Consider the following 24,046-nt stretch of genomic DNA (forward strand, 5'->3'; position numbering starts at 1 on the left):
TGTGGCTGAGGATTTGTGTCACCGCAAGAAGTGTGAACCCCTTGAAATGACCTGGATACATGCATAAATTGGTCATAAAACGTTATCGGATCTTCATCACAGATTTTTCTCAACTAATACCACACAGTTCGACTGTGCTCCTGTAGTTTATCTTATGCTGTGTCCAATCAAATCTATATTGTTTATCAAGAAAAACTGCATCCAAACACATTTTTTGTTAGACGAGCTAATGCTCACAGACGTACTCGCCTGCAAGGAGCGAAGTCGTGAAATGGAACACAGGCGCAGCAGATACCATGAAAATAGCAAAGGCCCCAGAATTAAACACTGCAAAACTACATACATGTGAATTCATGTTGCGCATCCGACCACTTTTATTGCTCGACATAGTTTGAAGGGATTCCAATAATAAAGAAATCCCAACAACAGTCACAAGTCGACTACTGAGCGCACCAAATCCCCTTGCAGCACAGATACAGTAAAGCAAGCCATGTAGCGTGATCACTTTGTAGCCAATGACTGCCAATGAATCATATGAGTCGGGTGTGTACCTTGACCCTCGCCTAACCCCTGAACCCATCTTAAGAACTCCTTATCTAAAAAATAATAATAATGGAGTCTGGATGACAGATTTACATTCGTAGGCATGCGATCTGGCGATCACTCCATGTCAACGTGGTGACGTCATATCCGTCCCAACATGGCAACGAGCATTACAAACAAACAGCGGAATTATTTTGGCAAATACAAGACTACACACAAAAATAGGAACACCAGACATGTATCAAACTTATTTGATGACCAAGTCCAGGCAATTCCAACAACATATTTTTCTTGCACCTGAATTCCTTCATTTATCCCCCAAACATGAAGTTTTCTGAGCGAAAAGATTCTGTGTCCTACCAGCGTCACGTGGAGGCGTCCTGAGGACGAAGGTGTTGGGGTACGTTTGCTGCTTGGGAGAGAACACCGTGTGGAGGACTGCAAGAGACAAAACGGGACACGAGGGAAGAGCTGAGGATCACGACTATCAAGACTGAGCATCACAAACAGCACATTCAAACAAGAAAACCGCTACAATGCATCCCATCAGGTATCCTCTTATCATTACATGGCAGTCAATCCCATGTTCTGCACACAAATGCTTGTAAAACGACATACTGCTATGTTACAATGAAGATGAAAGTTCCAGATTCAACTGAGTAGTAGTAGTTGAATCTGGCACCCTTACCGATGATGACAGCGGCTGTACCAGCTAGCAGGGCAAACAGGGTGAACAGCATCATATGGTAAGAGTTTTGAAGCCAGAGGTCCCCCTCTGTGTTAACAAGTGGCGCAGCAGCTGCTTTGGAAGAGAACAGGATGAAATCACAGTCTAAATGTCTTCCGAGGTCTGGGAGCAGCTACAACCAAGTACAAATTATTATTTACAGCACACGTCCCCAAATGTTGTTTCAATACGCTAGTGGCTGAGCATTTTTAACGGAGTTTTTATTTTACACCTTGTTCTAGCTGCAGCAACCTGTTTGGTAAAACTTTTCCTCCATAAATTTGATCCTGACATGCTGCATCAGCCAAAACAACAAAAGCACCACAACACATATTTGCATTCGATTTTCTTTCTTTGAATAGTTTAAATTGACAAAATATTGACAGCTTATTTTTCCATTTCAGTTTTGACATTCAATATGATGTCTTAGCTCTTAACAGAATAACACGTTACAAGAAATATCAGGTTCTACAGTTATTGAGCAAAGCTGAATTGATTACAGATATATATTAAAATAACATATGTTATTCAACCAACATTTATTGCACATATCTCATTGATGAAGATGCAATGTCGTCAACAAACATTTTTGCCATTGTTTGGCTGGTCGAGCTAATCACAGGCTACGGTACTTATACAAGTGCTGGTCAGATCATTAGAATATTAAGGACAAACAAGTCCATTTATTTCAAAAAGTGAAACTTGCATGTTACATTAGTTTAACACAAAGTGAATTATGTTAAGGCTTTATTTGTTTCAGTTTTGACTATTATGGCAGAAAGACACAAAAACTAAAAACTCAATGTTTCACAAAATTTGAATATTATGACAAAACTCAACATTGTAGACTCCCAGTAGCCCAATGTTATCAGCTAGTTAATGCAAAACAAGTATGCAATTCCGGCCCGGAGAGGTTTAGGGGTTTCCTCCTCCAACACACCTAATTCCAATGAACAGGATCATTATGCAGAGCTTGCACGGGAGTTATGAAATAAATGACGCAATTGACGACCATTCGAATGATTGTAACGAGTCGACAGTGACATATTGTTAAGTAATATGTTTGTAGACAATGAGGATGTTGAACATTTTGACGGCTTTGTAACAGAATGGATGACGAATAATTACCACTTGATCCTCCGAGTTTATTACAACTGCGCTCCAGTGTTGAAGGTAAATATATATGGAGTTTAGGGATGGGCGAGTACCGATACAAGACATATTTCATAGTATCGGTACTCACGATGGATATCGATACTGGTATCAGTCTCGCTCTTGTGGCCATTTTTCGGTTAGGAACTAACGACTTAAATGGTTATTTTGCATTTATTGACTGTCAAAGGTACCTCGAGTACGAAAAATCCCAGTTTTTTTCCCTGCCTAGAGTACTCGTTTATTTAAGGCTTTAGCGTAGCGGACGCACGGGCTACTTTTAATTTAGCCACTTATATCACCAACGCAAGGGAAAGACGAAGAAGCGGATGGTACTTATTAGATTCAAGCAGCGGGAACGAAATAATTAAAGACAAATCGAAGGGCGAGCTGAATGCAGAAAAGGGCGGCGACGACGGACAAGGTTTCCGTAGGTGAATCTGCGGAAGGATCATTACCGGAGAGAGCGAGCGCCCGCGGCGAACCAGGCCGATGGTGCGGCCGACTCGCGGGAGTCCAGCCGGCCCGAAGCTGTGGGACGACTGGCAGTGGCGCTTGCGGCGAGCAGGTGGTCCACTCCTGCTGCCGCGTTTCATTTGTTTCATTTTATTCATCTATATTTTGAAATTCTCTATGCAAAATGACTTTTATGAGCAAATTGAAAGACTATAATTGCCATTGTTAATCAATTTGAAAGAAATTTGCTAAAATAGATATATAGTTTTGTTTTTTAAATCAGTTGTTTTGGGTGGTGGAAATTTTATCGGCACTTGGTATCGGTGAGTACTGAAGATCTGAGTATCGGTCTCAAAAAAAGTAGTATCGGACATCTCTAATGGAGTTACATACCCCACAGATGCGACATTTGTTTGTTGATTTTTAAAAATATATATTGAAGGTTTACAATAATAAACTTAGGTTTGTGTGAACGCCCACAGGTGTAAGCTCTGAAATGTTTTTAGAACTATGTTTTTATCTGCTTCAGGAGCTGAGATATCAATTATTTTTAATATTGTTGAATTTCCAGGAAAACATTTTCGGAGCAGGCGCTTTAGGCCTTATTGGGTCCAGTGTAAAGTTTCCACAGTCAGGAATTGTTTTGGGAAGCCATGTCATTTGATGATGTGGCTCCATTGTCTTGCATCAAGTCCACAGTCAACGTAGCTGTTTACCAGGACATTTTAGAGCACTTCATGCTTCACGCTATTGACAAGCTTTTTGGAGATAAGGATTTTATTTTCCAGTAACATTTGGCACCTGACCACAGAGCCAAAACTACCAATACCTGGTTCAATAGCCATGGAATAACTGATTCATTGATTGGTCAGAAAACTCACCTGACTTGAACCCCATTGAAAATTGATGTACTGTCGAGAGGAAGACAAGAGAACAGAAACCCCGGAATGCAGACGATCTTAAGGCCGATGTCAAAGCATCTTGGGCTACAATAACAACTGGTGTAGCTGATCATCTCCATGCCACGCCGCCTTGAGGCTGTCATCAGTGTAAACGGAGGCCCACCAAAAGTACTGAGGGCATATGACTTGAATAGACTTTTCAGAAGGCTGACATTTCTGTTAGAGATCACTTTTTTGTTGGTCACATAAAATATTAGAATTTTGTGAAACTCCTGATTTTTTTTTATTTGTGTCTTTCTGATTCTTTCTGCCATAATCATCAACATTGAAACAAATAAAGGCTTGAAATATTGTACTTTGCGTGTGGTGAACTAATGTAACATTCATGTTTCACTTTTAGAAACAAATTATTAGGGATGCACGATAATATTGGTGGCCGATAATTATCGGCAATTATCGACCAATTTGACGTCATACAGATAAACCAGATAAACAAATCCGCCAATAATAATAGACATGCCACGTCTGTTGTGGTTGTGGCTCAAGTTGTGGACAACTCCTTAACCCCTCCCCTCTCTCCTATGGTAGTGTCGATATTTGTGACGTCATAATGCGCTCAACCTCGTGTTCACAGATGATGCATCATGGCGACATGCAGTCGCCAGTGTGGGGTTTAATTACTGTGGAAATAGAAAATGACTAACACGTATTAACAAAACAAGTTTATACTGTATTGTGAACACCTGTATTTTCTTTAACAATGGGCTTTTCACTTGTAGATGAAGCAATATCGAATTGACCTTGACTGATCAGGCTGCTCGGAACAGACTGCTTGCTTTCCTGTCTAGCTGACCCTCCCTTTCTCCTCCCGAAACCTAACCGGGGTGAATAAAAATCTTTCATGATAATTTACTGCGCACACTCTCACAGATCACTTCTTGTAGACTGCGCTGTAAGACTTGTGTATGCAGGAGTAGGATTCAAAAGTACATTTGTATTCAAGTTAATTTTGCAAACAATTATCGGCTTACTTATCGGTAATCGACATCGCCACTTTCTAAGTTATAGGTTGAAAATAGCATTATTGTGCATCCCTACAAATTATTGAAATACAGTGGCTCCTCGCTACTTCGTGGCTCAGTAGAATCATCTCCCCCCCCCCCCCCCCCCCGCACCAAAAAAAACCATCCTCTACTTCGCGGAAATACACCTATTGCGGGTGGCCGTGGAACGTAACACCCGGGAAAAGCAAGGGAACACTGTAAATGCATTATTCCTTCATATTCTAATTATCTGACAAGTACCTGTAGACTCACTTTCAAATTCCAAGTTAATCTACCGCGAATGTTGTCTCAGCATTTCCAAACATTTTCAACCTCCGGGGAACAAATGCAACTCCCTGCAATAAAACGGTCAAACCACAACACTTGGCATCAGTGGTCTTTACAACAACAGTTGGTCATTCAGAGGCAGCGCAAGCAGCAGAGGAAGCACACGCTCATGTCATCTATAATAAATTTCTGAATTTGCTTATGCGAGTGATGAAGGAATCCAAACAGATTGAGGTATAACTCGGCTTTAAACACTTTTAAGAGACAGCCTCATTATGGCTTCCCATTAACCCACACAGGAGAACTGACCTTGCATGCCTCCACCAGGCTCAGCCACGTGTATCAAAGTGACCGGGATGATGAGACTCTGACCCGTGGAGGCGCTGTTGATGGTAATGGAAGCAGAGCCAGCTGCTCGCAGGTCCAAAGCCCTGATGGTGTACTTTGTGAGACTCGGGAAGTCACGTTGTGCATCAATCTCTTGAATACCAATGACGGGAGAACTGGAGACCACCTAAGACACAGAAAGATATCTCACTAAGTTATTTTTCCTTACACAAACCAAGGCATCATTATTTTTCTGAAATATGTCATTGCCACTGACCTCCATGTCTGCTAGGGCAGAAGCTGGACCAAAGACTGCGAGCTCCACAGATGGATTCACGTTTGAGAGCATCACCTCAGGCAGGTCAGAGTACAGGCCGGGCTCTATTGGTAGGCTGGCGCTGACCTGCTCTCCAGAGAAGGCGCTGCCCTCCAGGCCAGCCTTAACCAGCAGGTTGGTCATGGACATGCTCAGTTCTCGGGTCAGCTGGTCTGCCATTGACTGCAAGGTCATGGAGCATGTGTACAAGCCTATGGCAATGGCAAAAAGTCAACAGGAGACTGAGGCTGACAGAATGATAAGAAACAACAAGCGTTAGCGTAAACCCTTCTGTTCCTGAAGTTCTTGGAGCGAACAAATTACGCAAACAGCCAGCAAAAAAATGACATTAAAAAAAAAGCTGGGCCTGGGAGCTATTAATTCTCATAGATGGAAATTGGTTTTATCTAATACATTAGCAAGTGAGTCACTTTCCACTTTCCTCTAATTTCTAAATTGGTGGGTGAACATTTCAGTCACATGCTCCCAGACTCGGTTGGAATTAGCAGAGAGGGTGCAGCCTTGACAATGTTGTGGATTCCTTCAGGGGTCCCAAACACAAATAGACAAGCTTTCAGGCATTAAGAGAGCCACTGCAGCTTAATGCAACAACCTAGTGTTGTCGTTTTCAACATCAGTCTTGGTCTCGTCTCAGAATTGAAGGCCTTTTTAGTCGGTCTTGTCCCTGTCCCAGATAGGGCGGACTCTGGATTTTTTATTAAGACCAGGCCAGTACTACTGTGATCAGTGAGAAACGCAGAATGCAGGTGCTCGCACACTGGCTTCCCGGTGGCACCAAGAGTGGCGTGCCACCTGTACCCAGAGAATGGAAGAAGACGGGAGACGCAGTGCCCCTGAAAAATTAGACCAAAATGTTGGCAAACTTTAGTAATAAAACCGTAAGCAATGCAACATGCACTCTGCAAGTGCATCAGGCAGTAGGAGATGGAAATAGGACGAGCAAGATACAGAGTTGTGGCTTGACGGCGGGATATAAATGTTCACCATTCGTGTACCGTGAATAATTCTCAAGTTGGTAAGTTACAAACTTTTTCTTGGAAGTTTGCAATTAAGTTGCGTTAGGTCTGAGGATTTTCTTAAAGTGGTGGCTGTTGGCTGGATAATGTTGACGTTAGCTAGCTGTGCGGGCTAGCGAGTTGCTAAAACACACTGGTGCGTTGGGAAAGTAATGGGAGCGAAGCACGCTTCGCTTCGCCTCTCCAAACATTTACACTCTCAGTATGTAGCATTGTCAAAAACCAAGGTACACGTCAGACAGGCATTAGTTGTTACTTGGGAAGTTCTCATCCAATGGAAACATGATTATTTAACACACCAGTAAATGGGCTAAGCTTTAGACACAACCAACGCGACATATTTCTACTCTAAAGAGTCCTCTGGTGGTGCTTTGGCTGTAGATTGTTTGGTTCAGCAATAAACCTGGAAGCTAACACTGAGTGAATATGGGTTAGTCATATTATACATACAGTATGTAATGTACAATATACATACACTCAAAATGAGAGGGAAAAAAGATATTGGTAATTTTTTTTTTTTTGTTTCTTTCTCGTTTTTAGTAGTAGTTCTTGACTTCCAAAAGTCTTGGGTCTCATCTCTGTCTCAATACTCTCTAGTCTCGAAAATGTCTTGGTCTCGGTTGGTGTGGTCTTGACTGCCCCACTACATCAACCTGGCACCTTTTATGGGCGCTGTTAAATACACTCCTTGGACCACACAGATATTGATTATAGCTTGTAAACAGTATTTACCTGCCCCCTCACATGGAGCATACAGCACAAGTTTGGTTCAAGAAAACCTTGTTCTACAGAGCGATGATGTCAAAGCTATCAAACACAGAATGACTGAGGAGGCAGTGAAGGCTCCGTTTTGTTTTTGATTCTAGTTTCTTCAAAATAGCCAGCCACCCTTTGCTCTGATTACCGCTTTGCATTCTCACCTCTACTCCGTCAATACTGTTGGAAAGCCATTTCACGTGACTACTCTTGAAGCTCATCGAGGGAATGCCAAAAGTGTACAAAAAAAATCATCAGAGCAAAGAGTAGGGATGGATACCAAAGATGGTACTTTTTGTGGTATGGACCGATTTGGGTCGGTACTTTCGAGCATCAATTCATGTAAAATCAAACGGTGCCATGTTTCCGTTCTGAAGCCCGTCTTTCAAAGTTGTGACTGTGCAGGAGTGGAAGAGTTGACGATTTTCCATGGCGCACTTGAACACACCATTATACGTGCACCAGGGTATGGACGTCACCCACTCGCACAGGATTTCTCATGCGAAGAACGAGGCCGAGGGGGCGGTCGGGGCTCGGCTGAGAGACCGACCGAGGGGACGGCTACATTTCCGGGTACAAGAAACAAGCGAGATTTTTGCGCCACCAAGACAAACAAATATAGTTTATGAAGTATGAAAGCCACTGCGCCGGGTGGAAGCTGGCAATGTCCCCGCACAATCAGCGCACGGCTGAGGGAGGTGTTGGCGGCGGTCTTCCCCCACCGAATGGAATCATGCTGGAATGTACACGGCTTCACCATTGTTAAAGTATATAGAGATTATAACTTGATATACTACTGGTGACCAAAATGTAGCGAGCATTACAGACCATTTTGGGTACATTCAAATGATTAATTTGAATCAAATTATTCGTTTATGTTCATGTCATGTGCTCTTCCAACTCTTTTTTTTTATACAGTGTACATATATACGTTTGAGTCCAACGTGGGTTCAAACTTCGAGCTCATCGCTCAGCAGGCTCTACGTCCTTGAATAACAACTGCATCAATTATTATTAATTTATATATTTACTGTTGTTCATGACACACAACTTAGATTCACACTTTGTTTTTTGTAATATTAACTTACTGTATGTTTATTACTTATACTTCAGTAATTTAAAATGTTAAACCTTTATTTTTACTATTGCGCTCTGGCTCATTTGAATGAAATTGTATTAAATTTTTTATTTGACAAGTTTTATATATTGAAAGCTAATTGTTAAATTAATTTTTAAAAAGATTTTACTATTAAATAAACAATGATGAACATTTACTACCACCCAAATAAATAAATAAAATGTAACAAATAAAAAAAAAGTAAAAAAAAGAGAGAGAGAGTACAAAAGTACCGAAAATTGGTACCATTGAGTACCGGTATCGATTCCCAGGTACCGAATATTGGAACAGTACCGGTTTAAATGTGAAAAGTACCCATCCTTAGCAAAGAGTGACTATTTTGAAGAAACTAGAATATAAAACATGTTTTTTAAGAACATAACTCCACATGTTCATTCATAGTTTTGATGCCTTAAGTGAGAATCTACAATGTAAATAGTCATGAAAATGAAGAAAATGCATCGCATGAGGTGTGTCCAAACTTTCCGTTACCCACGTTAATGTAAGTTCATACATACCAATGCTGGTATCAAAGCTGATATTCGTTTTAAAGACGCTGCTTGCAGAGAAATTAACAGCTTCACTGGCAAAGCTGAGGTGGCAAGTGACAGAGGTTTCTGGCTGCAGTTGCACAATGGCTTCTGTCTGGATAGAGGAGCAGGTTCCTGCAGGATACATTACACTGGCATAAGCTTAGGGCTACAATAAACATTGTAGTTATATAAATTAGATGAAAAATGGAAAAGTGGAAGGAGCTGTGTTGAAAGCATTTGAGTGAGTAATTTAATAAAATTGACGGTTAAATGTATTTTGAATTGAAACTTTAGACTAACACACTTATAAATGGAGTGAAGTCTGTTTTTCGCTTTAATAAGTATAAGGGCCACAAACCCCAAAGTGGAGAGCAATGTTATTCGGGTTTTCATATTAACAGTCAACCATTGCTTATTTTCAGTTACTCACCCGAGCAAGTGGCCTTCAAGGTTTTACCATTTAACAATATTGTTCTGTTTTGGGTTATTAACTCATTCACTGCCATTGACGGCTATAGACGTCAAAAATTCATATGAACTATTAGTTTAACATTTTAATTACTAATTAGAAATCATAAATGACCAAATTAAAAGGCTATTGTAAAGATATTTTGGGGCAAATTGTTACATAGAGCAACTTTAATTCATACTTCAAACATATTATTTCGCTTTGAGGATAATTTTTTTGAATTCTTTAGAATGATTTGTGATTATCATCATGTGTAGTGACAATAGGTTGACTAAAGTGGAGTCATTTCAGTACCAACGAGGTTGGTTCCTTGTCCTCTGGTTGTGAGTAAGACGTCAGTCTGCTTGCCAATTCTGACTGGTAAGGCTTGTGCCATTGCAGCTGTCTTTGTAGCCGATTCCACCACAATCTAACATTCAGGGAGAAAAAATACAATTAGCATGCTAAAACCGATAAAATCAGAACCTGCTCAATTTTGTGCAAATTTAAATAAATGTGTAGCTGAGTTACAAAAATAAGAGATATCTGTACAAATGTGCATCTTACATTTAGCTCAGGGGAGAGACATTGGATTGACTGAATCCTGTGATACACTAATATAAAATAAGTACAGTACTGGTAATTCATCTTCTCTCCACTTCATCAAGTGTGAGCATCTTGTTTTGCGCGCAAATTTGACACAATCTAATTCTGGCAGGTAATGATAGACACTGTATTTACTGATCAATGGTTCCTAACCTTGGTCTTGTGTACCCCGAACCTTTTTGTCATACCATGAGTACCCCCAACTCATGTGTGTTGATAAAGAGTAGAATGCAATACAACTGACTACTAAATAAAAGTCATTTTATTTTGTCTCCTTAGTTTGAATTAAGTTTGAATCTTCTTTTTAAGTCAAATTAATCATTGTTTTATCACAAATATAACATTTACCCCCCAAAAAGGAGGTCCTTTGAACAAGTGCCCTTTTAAACAGGCATTCAAACTTTAAATATCAGAAACAAAACACTTAAGACTAATATTAAGACCCATTATAGCAGTTTTACTCTTCTCTTGCTCTCTTTTTTTTTTAAGCAGTCATTTGAGCTTTAATGAGACACTTGAGCTGGCACGCGGCTGTGCCACAGGTTACTGTCTCCCCGGGGAAACAACTTGTAGCACACATATACCATTTTGTCGTTGTGCTTAATTGCTCAGGGTTGATTCAATGGGGAAGCAATCTCTAGAAAAGGAAAGGGGGTGACGTGGTAAGGCAAGCAGAGGATTTTAGCATGCATAATTACAACATAAGTTAATTACATCCGAATCATACAAAATTATGACTGCCATGAGAACGCTTTTCAAAATAACAGTTAATTTTGCATTAGGTATGGGTATCAGTGAATTATACCAGCAACATTGGTAGCCAGTCTAGCCACAGACTATCAAGACAACATACTGTACCTCTCTGTATGTTTTCAAAACTCCAGGTATCTCATAGTACACAGTAGCTGCCCCATTGTCTCTGGCTACAGCTGCACCAGTTTTGGAGTCTACCTGGAGCACAGCATTGGCTGAGGAGCTCCAAATACCATGGCCTCCTGCAGAGAGGAGTGGCTTCAAAAACTTGCACAAGATGACCAACTAAAACGGCTTTCATTATTTTTACATATTCCAAGTCTCTCACCATCTTGACTGGCCAGCTGAGCAGAAAAGCAAACGACGTCTCCCACCACCAGCGCCTGGGCCTCTCCTGGCTGGATGGCATGATCCACAGGAAGTGGAATGTAGTCTGCCATAACAGTGTTATCGCTGTCGTGCACAGACAGCAATGTGAGGCCTGCGTTGACCGTCCTCACTGTCAAAGTATGGTTACCAGGCCCAGAAATGACCTGCACCAGATCATCCCTGACACAAAGAAACAATACAATTATAAAATGTACTGGGACAACAAAAAACAAAGAACCCTGAAAGGTATATTTGTGAATGTGATGGCTTGTCCAGATTTGTCCTTTTTGCAATAACCTAACCACTAATTGAAATTGTTGGTCTGATTTGATATGAAGTAAAAAAACAAACAAGAAATAGTTAACTTATGAAACATAACAAAGCTAAAATATATATATATAGAAAGCTGTAGTCAGACTGTATTATAGGCATATACATGTTCCAGTGGAAATCTTAAACAGAACAGTTGACCAAATGCTGTCTCCTGTAAAATAAGAACATTACACAAGCAGTGTAATGTTTCAATTTTAGAGATATCCTTCGACTAAAAGTGTCTTGCTGTCTGCCTCCAACTAACGAGCATCTGCTATGGACAAACTACTCCCAGCTGAAATACCTGTCAAACCCAATTGCCTCTTTGGAAATTTTAAAAGAATTTAATCACAGCCTATTCTTTTTGTCTCAAGAGTATCAGCCTTGTATGACTCTGATTTTGATTGCTTTCCCCTAAAAGCGAATGTCAACACCTTGAGTGCACAGTAATAGAATCAATTTATCGTGAAGACTGATGAGGAAGCCCTCACAGACTTCACTTTGCTGCCAAACACTCCCATTCATTTAACTCACTCACTCCATAGCCGAGGTGGAAACAACTCCTTGTGAAACCATGTAGAAGGAACAGCCTAGTCAATTAACGTAGTGAATTACAAGGAGTGTCTGCCTCATGATCCCAAACCATACTTGCAGTGTTGAGATATTAATGTGCTGTCTTCACAAAGCACAGAGCAATGCTATGCAATGTAAGAATTTTATAACAGTTCTGGCATTGAATTGTAAAAAATAAAAATAAAAAGTGGTTTCGTGGTGTTCTGGGAATACTACATGTATACAATATGTAGATTAGCAGTGTAATGATTAATCAACAACTAATCCATTATCACGGAGTTAAAATTTGGAACAAGCATTTGAAACCATGCTTAATTTAAAATTGTCCAAATCCTCAGAATTTGAGCCACTCAACAGTCTGTAGTCTTCCATAAATGAAAAGTGATCATCTTTATGTTGAAGCAGAATAAAATGTTTGCAAATACATGCTTTAAATTGGGAGAAAAATTGTCATCATTTTTGACTATTTTCTAACATTTCACAGAAACCAGCAAACTGAATTAATCATTTATTTGTTGGTGCATTTTATTGATTATAAAAATAATTGTTTGTTGCAGCTCTAATGTAGATTAAAACAAGCAAGTTGTTTTCGACAATAAAAAGTTCATAGCTGCCATACCTAAAATCTGGACACCAAATAGTGTTTTGATTAAGGGGCTTTCAACAGGCTGTTAGATGCTACAGTTACATCCATCTAAAATCATTGATGATCAGTAGCAGCATACCGTTATTACTCAGGACTTGCGCCTTTGGGACTGGCGGCTCAAGATTTAATAACTGAATAAATAAATGAAACGAGGTGTTTGAGAGACTATTGTCGAGGTGCTTGGTCTTGGTGATGTGGTAAATGGCATTCAAGTTAAAGAGTGACAATTCAACTGAATTTACAAAATTAATTAAGAATTTAACATCAACTAAATTTTGACCTATGCATCAATCACATTAAGTCATTATTAAGCAAAATTACACTTGTAAAGTCATCATGAAACAATTATGTTAATTATCTAAGGTTGTTGGCAGTTGGCCTGTCAAACACGTTTCAGTGGCTTGTCGCTTTGGCACCACACTCGTCAGTGAATACCACAATGATATTTACGAGTGGAGACTGACCTGTTAGTGGAGAAGGTGAGATGACTGTTGGAGCTGTGCAGGAGCTCTCCAGTGCTGGTGTGAAAATGAACAGCGAAGGTGAGGACTATGCCCAAAGGGAGGACTTTCAGGCTCTCCCTGGTGGACGTATGTAACGCTGGACTGGTGCTGAAGCGCACATAGGACACAGGCACCACCTGAGGGATGAGGAGGGGAGTGTTGCCTTCAGGGACAATATCACCTCAAGACTTTGTACAACTGTTAATCACACAGCAGACAGTATAGAGGATGTAACAACGTAGAGGTTGTGCCATTGTGAGTGGATGTTGAAGGTGGGGGAAGAACATACATACATATGATGTTATGTATTTCTTTGTATGCGTTAAGGGATGTACAGAATTTTTTTTATACCGAAAATGGTCCAAAAGTGTTTTTTTGTTTTGGACCTAAGGACTTTTCTCACAGAAACACCACGGCTGAAACAGGATATCATGATGACTGGAAAAAAAATGTCCCCCAATCATAGGAGATCTCCGTTTGGCCATTGACCCACAGTGAGAAGGCCGAGGACTGCCTCTTTGGTAATGGAGATGTCATGCGTTCTGCTATTACAGATAAGTAGAAAATAAATGTTCCAGAGATGATGAGATGAAATGTCCAAGAGATTAACTTCTGAGTTTGAAAATTATTCTGTTAAGTACCATTGCATGTGTTAGGCTGACTGCGGGCATTAAGTTTGTAGTCTACCAACCAATTGCCATAATGTTTGTTGATGTCAGTACATCTCACAAATGTAGCTTTGCAGCTCCGCGGCTGCAACTGGCAAGCGTGGTGGCTAAGCAGCAGTCACACCTCTGAAAGTCACTAATCAGGGCCTCCACATCGGCAAATAAGCTACAATTCTGACAAGTAATGTTACTATAAGAAGAGAACAAGTAGAAGACGTTCAAAGGCAAAGCTATTGTTAAATGAAGTCATGAAACACCGAAATGTTCTAAATGATTGGTGCTAATTTTCATCCAGGTCTTGCCCAAATCCTGCATATAACATTCAGAATATTTGTTTATGTCAAAATATTGGGGCCATTTCTTTTTTTCATTTTAAATTGTGCAAGTAATTAACTGATTAGAAACAGGGGAGGATGAGAGTGTGCAGTGAATCAATGTTTGACGTTGTCATAACATTAAATGTAGAAAGAATAAACACATAACAGGTGTTCTTCAAATTTGGCGGGCAAAGGAGGTTGATAAAATGCCTTTTTAATTACAGGTAGTCCTACATTTACGAACACAATGGGTTCTGAGAGGTTGTTTGTAAGTCACATTTTTTTGTAAGTCGAATGACATTACATTTTGTTTAAAAAGAAAATGTTATGAAACTGTTCTTAAAAAATAAAATAAAAAAATGAAAAAAAAATTTTAATTAAACAAATTGAATTATATACTTTCTATACAGTACATAAATGATTTTTTTTTTTAAATACATTAAATTACATCATCCATCCATCCATTATCTGAACCACTTTTCCTCACAGTAAATTTAATTGAATTTTTACACAGTACATCCATCCAGCCATCCATCCATCCATTTACTTAACCGCTTGTCCTCACAAGGGTTGCGGGGGGCGCTGGAGCCTATCCCAGCTGGTTTCAGGCAGTAGGCGGGGTACACCCTGAACTGGTTGCCAGCCAATCGTAAGGCACACAGAGACGAACGACCATCCACACTCACAATCACACCTATGGAGAATTTGGAGTGTACAATTAACCTGACATGCATGTCTTTGGAATGTGGGAGGAAACCAGATTACCCGGAGAAAACCCACGCAAGCACGGGGAGAACATGCAAATGCCACCCAGGAAGACCGAAGCCTGGACTCGATCTCACGTCCTCTGCACTGGGAGGCGGACGTGCTAACCAGTCAGTCACCGTGGCGCCCTACACAGTACAATGCAATAAAAACTAAATAAAATGCTTACTGTACATAGATGGTGGAGGAGTTATTGAGTTGAGTTCATGTGATGCTGTTGAAGTGGAAGGCATTGTGCTAAACATTCTCAGGAAAGTATGTTTTCCGACTGGCCATGAAGTGCACGTGAATGTGATTGGCACTTATGACGAGTCAAGATGGCGACTGCCGTGTCAGATTCAAGTGATTTTGAAGCTGAAGAGATATTGTATGTTTTGCTAATATGCCGATAAAGATGACGACTGAGGGCTGCTTTTCATGAATATCCTCCAGGAGAGCCTCTGAAATGTACTCACACTCTTCACAGTGTGGCGCCAATATTGGGTGAATGAAGAATGCGTGCGCCGTGGCCACTGGCTCCTGTGTCGTGCATCGCCGGACAGAGAGATAGTTTAAATGCGCAAATGGCGCGTTTCTGCTCGGCGGGGTTATGGCAGAGAGGGGAATTATAGTACAATACTGTACCGTAATGTATGATGTGATGCGCACTTAAAAATATTAACTTGCGAGCGAAATATGGCATTTGTAGACATCAGTAGGTATGTCCATAACTAGAGGACTACCTGTAAATGATTAATCAAAATTCTAAGGTGTGATTAATTGATGTAATCGTTTGACAGCTCTATAATTAATATGTTATTGCATACGTCAGCCAAGAGAAGGGGCCTCTGAGATAGGGAAGACGTCGCTCGGAAGGAACCAGAATGCTTGCACTTATATTTAGTAAAGTGGAGAAAAAGATCCAGTTGAGGTTTTATTTTTTTTATAAACGTTATTATAATTTCTTTCTGTGTTTCGGTTTTCGGTTCTTCATTTTTTGGTTTTGAGTTTCGGCCAAAATAAAAGCCAATTTAGCTGTTAAAAATGACAGGATAAAAATACATCAATGTGTCTCATCTGAAGCAAAAAGGCACATAATAAGCAAACGTTCTTTAATAGATAGATTTTAAAATCTCTACTACTCTTTGCTAAGGAACTTTTTTATCATCTTAATGCAATGTTCCATATCTACCAGTCATATACTGCTGCAATGTAATCAATGTCATAATTTAGATATTTTGAAACAAAAGCAGATTGACAGGATATTTGATGACGACATGCAAATGAATCAAACTGACCTTCACTGCAATGATGAGAGTTTGATTGACACCAAAGGACTCTTGCGAAGTAACTAGCAGTGATGAAATGCCAGTGAATGAGCCAGAGAAGAGGAAGCCACTATCATCAACTTGCGCGACAGTAACCTGGTCAGTGTAATTCAGCATCTGGTATAATAGTGCACCCACACCATCCCTAGTACACATCAACAAAAATAAAGTTACAGATGAGTTCCTCAGTATTTAATTGAGGAACAAGACAAACACGCAAGATGAACTCACCAGTTCGTTTGGAGTTTGAGGACTGAGTTTGGACTCATGACTATTTCGCCAGCCTCGACTTTGGGATTAAGCATGTGTAGTTTGTCATAGACCTTGATTAAAGCAAATGTCATGACACCACTATTAGGGCACATGTGACAAATCACAATCTGATGCACTGTGCAGATGGATGCTTTTAGCCTTAATGTGTAGTCTTATCAATCCACAAAGATAACAACTCTAGATATTCCAAAGATCAATAACTTCACTGCTCTGTAGCTTCTGACATTTGAATGCGGTTGGTTCACTGTGATAATTTGCTCACATTGTAGCCAAATCTAGACAAGTCCACTTTTAGAGTTGTACCTGGATTTGGATCTCCTCGATGATCTCTGAAAGATTACCAGCAAGTTGACCAAAAGCAGGGTCGACAGCTGTGAGGACAACCTTGAGCCCAGTCCGCCCTCTTGTCCGACCGGTCACAGTCATGCCGAAATTGTGCTCAGAGTTGAGCTCCACATTAGCCTGAAAGTTTAGAAAGGCAAATCAAGTCAAAAGGGAACAGCAAATAACAGTGAAGCAGGGACAACAGGTAGCTATTACAGTACATGAAGCGACAGCATTGTGCAAGTCAGCCTGATGAAAGGAACCATCAATATATGGATATTAAGAATTAGAGAGAAGCATACCATAGAGTGTCTTGACTGGACATCCAGGATGTCCCTTTTGGTAGTGGACCAATGGAACGTAAGACTTGGCAAAGAATTGCCAAATGTGAAGGGTGTTTGACTATTGGTCAAACCCATCACATACACAGGCATCTGCAGAAGGAAAGGAGTTACAACAAGCAGCAATGCCAACCATTTTCTAAAACGTTTGTTCGACTGGAAACGGTATTATTTTTGGGATAATATGGCCGAAAGGAAAAATGAATGAAAAAAAGAAGAAAAAAAAGAAAAAGGTACATTCACAAGACTGTACCTGCGTTCCCGTCTTTATTCGTGTAATGGGTGCTCTAATTCGAATGGCAGTCAAATGCACGACCTCAACTTCTACTTGGTCCTAAAGACACAGAAAAATAGCCATGTGCAATTTCATCTGTTTAAACCAAACTCACCTGCATCACATTCATCCCATCGCGTTATCTACCTTCGACACGACAACCAGCTTTCCAGTTTCAGCATCGACAGCTTGGACAAGTCCTGTCACAGTAACGTTGCCAATGGTCATACCCTTGACATGACCGATGCTGTTTACAGAAGCGATGTCTTCATTGGAAATAGAAAACAGAATGTTGGATTGAGGCTGAGGGCCACCTTCAGATGTGATCTAGAAACAAGGGTATTTTTGACAGAAAAATTAGTTCCTCACAAAAGCAATTTAGCAATGTAACACTAGCGCCCAAGTATTTCCAAAAAGTTATGGCCCTTGATTTTACTATGACATAATTAGAGGCAAAACTCATTAGATGAACCTTCTACATTATCTTTCTCAAGTGCTAGATCACTTGGGAATATTACCCTATGTCATGTTGGGCAATTAGATGGCGTTCTGATTAGATAACCGTGCTTTTTAATGAGCACAACAGTGCACTCAAACAGCAACTGAAAAGGACAGTGCTGCTTTCCAGAGAAAGCCTGGCAAAGGTCCCTTTTGGAAGACTGACTGTGGACAAAATGAACTCTTCTGGCAAGTTAAACTGAGGCTGCCTGCTGTCAGCATAAGCATCAGCACTGCACACACAAACATACCTGCATCATTGCTCCAATCAGCAGAGTCATTTTCCGGGGGATGAGTTTGAATGGTGGAAAGACCTATTAAGAAACAGTTACCATAGAGTTTGTATGTGATAGCAGTGAGTTGTGATAAAGACTTGAGTAACGTCAATGAACAAAGTACCTCAATTTGTTGAGGAGCAGATGAAATTTTCTTTTTTTTATCCACTACGACAGCAGACAAAGTTGTCTGGCCAATAGAAACACCTTTTACTAGGTAAACTGCAGTGTCATGTTCTGTGGACTCTGCTACTAATCTGTAAAAGGAACATTAAGATATGTCCATTAAGGTTAAGATAGTTTTAACAACAACACATCAAAAGTTTCACAAAACTTACATTAATGAGACTACTGAAGAGGCAGCCTTGACTTTCAGTTTCATGAATTGGAAATAGCTGGCTGGGAAAGGCTTCTTATTATCATCCAACACTCTGACATAACATCTTACTGATTTACCAATTTCCACCTATAAATGAGACAAATGAGGCCAGTCATTAGGGAAATCACCAGTTCGGTTCACAGGAAGGGCAATCCAAAGGACGTTAAGACCAAGTGAGCTCCGCAAATATTAGAAGAATGATCATTCATACAGAACAAACATTTTTGAGTGCCACTGAGGTATGTATGGAATGTGCGCTACTGTTACCGTAATAAAGATCATCATGTCAAGCAGTTCCAGTATTAATCACATTGAGGAATTAGCAGACTGGAAACTGACCTTGTCGACCACTCTCAAATTCACCTCCAGGATGTCCGAAACATACACTGTGGCTTTGGCTGCAGATGGGAATGCCAAACAAAGGTCATGAACCATCACTTGCACCTTACCTGGCTGGATGGGGACAACCTGGGGCGACATAAAATGCAGGAATGCAGAAGAGAAATTAAAATTGGCAAGAGAATCGTTTTTTTTATCCCTTGTGCAAATTAAACTGCAAATCTCTATTTCCATTCCCCCATCCACTCCAATAGAATTCCAGATGCCACCACATACCTGAGCTGTTTCTTTGGTGTCATGCAATACCACTTCTGCAATGTCTTTAACACTGGTATTGACAAAAAAGTGGCCTGACCCTTCTCGGAGTACAAGGCTACCCTATAAGGAAAACCACATGCACAGCTTTTCAGTTAACTCAAACCTGGTATGGGATCATAAGACTACAAATATCATCACACAATTCAAGCTCACTTGCACACTTGAGCTAGTCACATCAAAAGGAACCTGGCCACAATTGTACACTAAAACCATTTTATATAGTTCATTAGCATATATCTATTCCCTACACATTGACATGTCTTCGGCAAGTAGGGCCCCATTGAGAAGTGAGCAGGTTCAAACATGCTTGGATGAAGTCATTTGCAAAAATAAATCATGCTTGATACCACTGTATGAACTAAGCAGTAAATGAGAGGTTAAAAAAAAAGATATCTTACCCTCACATCTGGGTGGTTGTATATGGTCAATGTGTCAGGAAAAACATTCATATCTTCAACTAATTTGAGTTCCAATGTCGCTGAGACAGGGGCAAACGTGTCGACCTAACCAGAAGAACAGTTGAAACTGAATAAACATAAATAAAGAAATAAATGCTAAGTAAGTGGACAGAGTCCACACATTTGACAATTTATCTAAAGAAAAATGTCGTGTATTACTTTCCTCTTAATTAGTTGTATAAAAAGAACACATTAATGGACCAGTAGATGATCACAATGTATCCGGAATGAACCTGCAGGATGATCGTATGCATTGCAGCCACAAAGACTGCAATTGCTCCACAACCACAAAGATGGGAAGCTGCTAAATCCAAGTTGCCAAAAAAAAAAAACGGCAAAAGAAATTCTGATATAATTTTTTCGTCAGACATTGAACACGACACAATGTATGTAAAACAGAAATGTAAGCAAAGCTGCTGACAACCCACAATACAGTTCCTGCCCAAGGTAATCACTGCGTATTTACAACCAACATTAACATGCGCCTTTCCTTGTACAGATTACCTTGCGGTAGAAAACATTAAATGGAGCCTTGAGGAAAAAAAGGCTGCTCTAAAAGTGAAAATGCACTGCAGCTTTGACAATTTGTTAGTTATAAAAGAGATATGTACTGAAGAGGGCTCCAATATCTTTCATCCCCCCGCATGGGCCAGTAGGTCACAGTCACAGAAAGGCGAGAAAACAGACTGCTCAATGATCAGATGAACTCTAAAATTCAACACTTACTCGACTCTGGACTTTAGCTGCTTTGATATGTGAATGCTGGTAATCCAGCGCTGTCACTGTAATGGCAGCAATCCCTGATTGACGATGAACAACAACGGTCTGCCGGCCTGTTACAGATGACAAAGAAAAGGAATAGGTAGACCAAAAGCAATTCATAATCTTAGACATCAAAGAACTACAGCAATGAAAGTAGAGGACTTCAATTCAGCTAAATGTCCTCTCCAGAAAGCTCACCAAGAGATATCCAAGCTTAGTTCTAATATATAACAAATCACCAACTTTTAAGAGCAGACAGCTTTACCATGTAGTTTCATCTGTTTGTTTTCATCTTCAAAAAGTTGAAGCATCGTGGGTAGGGTAGGCTCGATACTGGCCAGGGACACTTGGGTTGTTTCCCATCCTATGTTCAGTGAGCTGAAATTGTCAAACTTCCGCCCTTCTTGATCAAAAGCTGCAAGGTCCAAAACTGAATTGTGATAATTTGAAACTGGCACCTTAAAAACAACACACATATAATCAGTTATTAAAACATTTGTATAGTTTAGAAAAATACAATCAACACAATAAAGAGGGTTTTATTTTTTTTTAATGAAGGAGAGGAGGAATAACATTCGTACCACGTATTTGTTCTGCTGCAACAGAGGGCACGATTGTTCCAGCTGTGGAATGGCGTACACTGGGACCAAGGTGAAGCGTGATGGAGGAGTGCAAACCAACTTTACAGATGCCCGCTCTTCAGCAGGATAAGGGTTGGTCACACTGGCCTTGTTACTCACACTCACTTCCAGCATCTGCACAAATGATGACAGATCACTACAAAGTTCTGACAGTGGGTCACCATGGATAATAATACCGGTACATTTCTTCTCTGGGATCAGAATAGTATTGGATAATCTAACTTTCTGCTGGATGAGAGTGTGTCAAATCAATGCTGTGGCCAAAGTCATATACAAATAATAAGATTTTAAAGCTAGAACATTAAGCACTTAATTTGTGTTGTTAAAAAAGAAAATGACATGCCTATTTAGTGTCAACATAACATTATACAGTACAATTTTATTTAATGTGCATGGAGAAGTTACCTGTTCTCCCAACGCCCTGCAGGTTGCTCTGACCAAGTGCTGGTCATAATTATGGGACAGTGGGCTAGTCAGAGTAAGGACCACACTTTTTTCATCATCTGCTTTTAGGTCACAGAAGAATTTAGAGGGCTCCAGAACCCAAGGCCGAGGCCCACCATCGAACAGCATGTCTTTAGAGGAACCCAGTGTCACGACTGCCACAGACGCAGGGTCAATAGCCTGTCAAATGACACAATTAAGACAATTACTGGAACTAAAACACATGATGATTTTTCTTTGATTTGTTTTTTAAGATGATTTATTTAGACTATTAATTAACAATTGAAATACTAATTCCAAGTTAAACAAAACTGAAATGATACAGTATCGGAGAGGGGGGAAAAAAGTAAAGTGGGTCAATCTCTGCAGAACTAAGCAGAGAAACATCACCGAACGTCTGCAATACTTAAAAGAACAATGCCTCAAAACAAGTGTAGAATCAAAATGTATGTTGTAAACGGGATATAACATTCAGCAAGAGCAAATCTGAGAGTACTTCAGGAGTATTGAATTGTTCCACATTGGGGTATTTGTCACATCATCAAAACATGTCATAGTGTTGAATTTTGTATTCTACTACAACTGTTTGAGCCAAACTCATTCCTATGCAGCAGAGAAGCGTACTTGTATAAATCAGACTAGCAAGCGTATAATGCATAATTAAAATGCATAGAGCCTGGAAGAAACCCAAGAGGGGAGCATTTGAAGAGTCACTGATCATCCCATTTCTGCCTTGATTGTAAGGGCAGGCTGTGTATCAATGTGCAGGTGGGTGAGGACAAAAAGGTTAATTGGCCTTGGAGGCAAGAGTAAGAGAGAATCACAACAATGGCTTGAGGGAACGTTTGTGATCCATATAGACCCACACAGATGCCCTGGACCATTCAAGGGGAAAGAGTCAAAGTAGCTTGTTAGATGAACAAAGGAAATTTGTGGTTTTGAGAATCATCAAGATGCATTCGTATATATATTTTTTAAACTCACAGTCAGGGGAAGATAAGCTGCGATGGTGATCTTTGCACTGAGGTGAACGTTGCCGTGGGTGTAGCTGACAGAGAGTGTGGTGTAGCCCGGGGCCAAGGCTTTGGCTCTCACTCCACTGCAGTGGTCCTGGCCTGGAGCCAGTCGATCTGCAAGACAGAAATATATACGGTCGGTGTTGGGGAAGGGATGGAAACATACAAATGCCCACAATCATTTACCTCTCAAAAACAAAAAGTGCACATTTCATCCAGCTTACTTTTTCATTTACTAATTGGAGAGCCAAATGAAGAAATCTTTGTCATTAAAAAAAAAGGACAATTTGAAATGAAAAGATTAAATGCTTCAGTGTTAAGTTCGATAAACATGTGCTATCAAAAACACACAGATCAATGATGTATTCAATGTATTGTTGTTCTTACCGCTACAGCCATAGAATTAATCAAATAAGAAAAAGCACACACACACACACACAAAAGTACATTTACCTTCAAACACATAATATACTTTAAGAAAAAGCACACACACACTAAAAAAAGTACATTTACCTTCAAACACATAATATACTTAAGTGGTCTGTTTCAGCTGGAATACTTGTGACCAGTTGTAGCTCGCACTGACAGACTGTACTTAATAGGATGATCAATGAATGACACCATGAATGAGCATCTATTAGTTAGTGACCTTCACTTGGCAAGTCTCCTGTGAGTGAGGCAACTGGTAAAAACGAGGACGAATGTATCTTTTGTATGCGCGTAAGCAGCTGCGGCACATCAGAATGCATTTTCAGACTCGCCTTCAAGCTGCTCAAAGACGCCTTGGCTTTCCTCATCAACCTGCAGGTCAAAGTGGGAGCAGTCACTCAACATGACACGCTCCATCCCATTTTCTTCCAATAGGCCATATATAGTGAGGGGTAGCTCTAGAATCATGCCCACTCGGGCCTCCACTTGACAGGGAGCAAAGTCCATTGCCACAGGTTCAACGACGTAGACCTATAGGAATGCATTTATTCAAAATCATCTGTGTCAAATTTGGGTATGAGATTAGTAATTGTAGTAACAACTTTGACAGCCAAAATAATCCATTGACAAAATCTTAAACAACTTAGAAAATGTAATTTTATTTTTTTGAAGATTGACTTTGTTATCTCAGAGTAATCGGGTGCCACATTAAGTGACTTAAAATTTGCAAACTGAAGGTAGCATCAGAATCTGTCACGTCAAACTCCGTGTGATCCAGATCTGGTCCTGACTATGGATTTAAAATGCATTG

At 40.2% G+C, this 24,046-nt stretch overlaps 1 protein-coding gene across 2 annotated transcripts in view; it reads right to left on the bottom strand.

Annotated features, from left to right (window-relative positions):
• Positions 1-24,046, bottom strand: part of nup210 (nucleoporin 210) — a 35,828-nt gene that overhangs the window by 1,171 nt on the left and 10,611 nt on the right. Inside the window, exons 13-39 of one of the 2 annotated variants that reach the window (XM_086068759.1) lie at positions 23,568-23,766; positions 22,775-22,920; positions 21,752-21,970; positions 21,287-21,460; positions 20,971-21,163; positions 20,670-20,776; positions 19,884-19,988; positions 19,444-19,545; positions 19,168-19,296; positions 18,788-18,915; positions 18,574-18,706; positions 18,426-18,488; positions 17,824-18,003; positions 17,656-17,736; positions 17,364-17,495; positions 17,041-17,199; positions 16,696-16,787; positions 16,435-16,609; positions 13,369-13,544; positions 11,333-11,553; positions 11,110-11,246; positions 9,961-10,075; positions 9,183-9,329; positions 5,716-5,966; positions 5,421-5,625; positions 1,232-1,342; positions 904-981 (exon numbers count right to left, since the gene is read on the bottom strand). In XM_086068759.1, the coding sequence (XP_085924885.1) occupies positions 904-981; positions 1,232-1,342; positions 5,421-5,625; positions 5,716-5,966; positions 9,183-9,329; positions 9,961-10,075; positions 11,110-11,246; positions 11,333-11,553; positions 13,369-13,544; positions 16,435-16,609; positions 16,696-16,787; positions 17,041-17,199; positions 17,364-17,495; positions 17,656-17,736; positions 17,824-18,003; positions 18,426-18,488; positions 18,574-18,706; positions 18,788-18,915; positions 19,168-19,296; positions 19,444-19,545; positions 19,884-19,988; positions 20,670-20,776; positions 20,971-21,163; positions 21,287-21,460; positions 21,752-21,970; positions 22,775-22,920; positions 23,568-23,766 (3,958 nt within the window). Of the gene's footprint in view, positions 1-903; positions 982-1,231; positions 1,346-5,420; positions 5,626-5,715; positions 5,967-9,182; positions 9,330-9,960; positions 10,076-11,109; positions 11,247-11,332; positions 11,554-13,368; positions 13,545-16,434; positions 16,610-16,695; positions 16,788-17,040; positions 17,200-17,363; positions 17,496-17,655; positions 17,737-17,823; positions 18,004-18,425; positions 18,489-18,573; positions 18,707-18,787; positions 18,916-19,167; positions 19,297-19,443; positions 19,546-19,883; positions 19,989-20,669; positions 20,777-20,970; positions 21,164-21,286; positions 21,461-21,751; positions 21,971-22,774; positions 22,921-23,567; positions 23,767-24,046 lie in introns of both variants that reach the window. The other variant, XM_086068758.1, reaches the window with a different exon arrangement.

This window comes from Leptonotus elevatus, chromosome 2 (genome assembly GCF_054856555.1).
Source record: "Leptonotus elevatus isolate MCC_2025b chromosome 2, RoL_Lele_1.0, whole genome shotgun sequence".
Taxonomy (NCBI): Eukaryota; Metazoa; Chordata; class Actinopteri; order Syngnathiformes; family Syngnathidae; genus Leptonotus; species Leptonotus elevatus.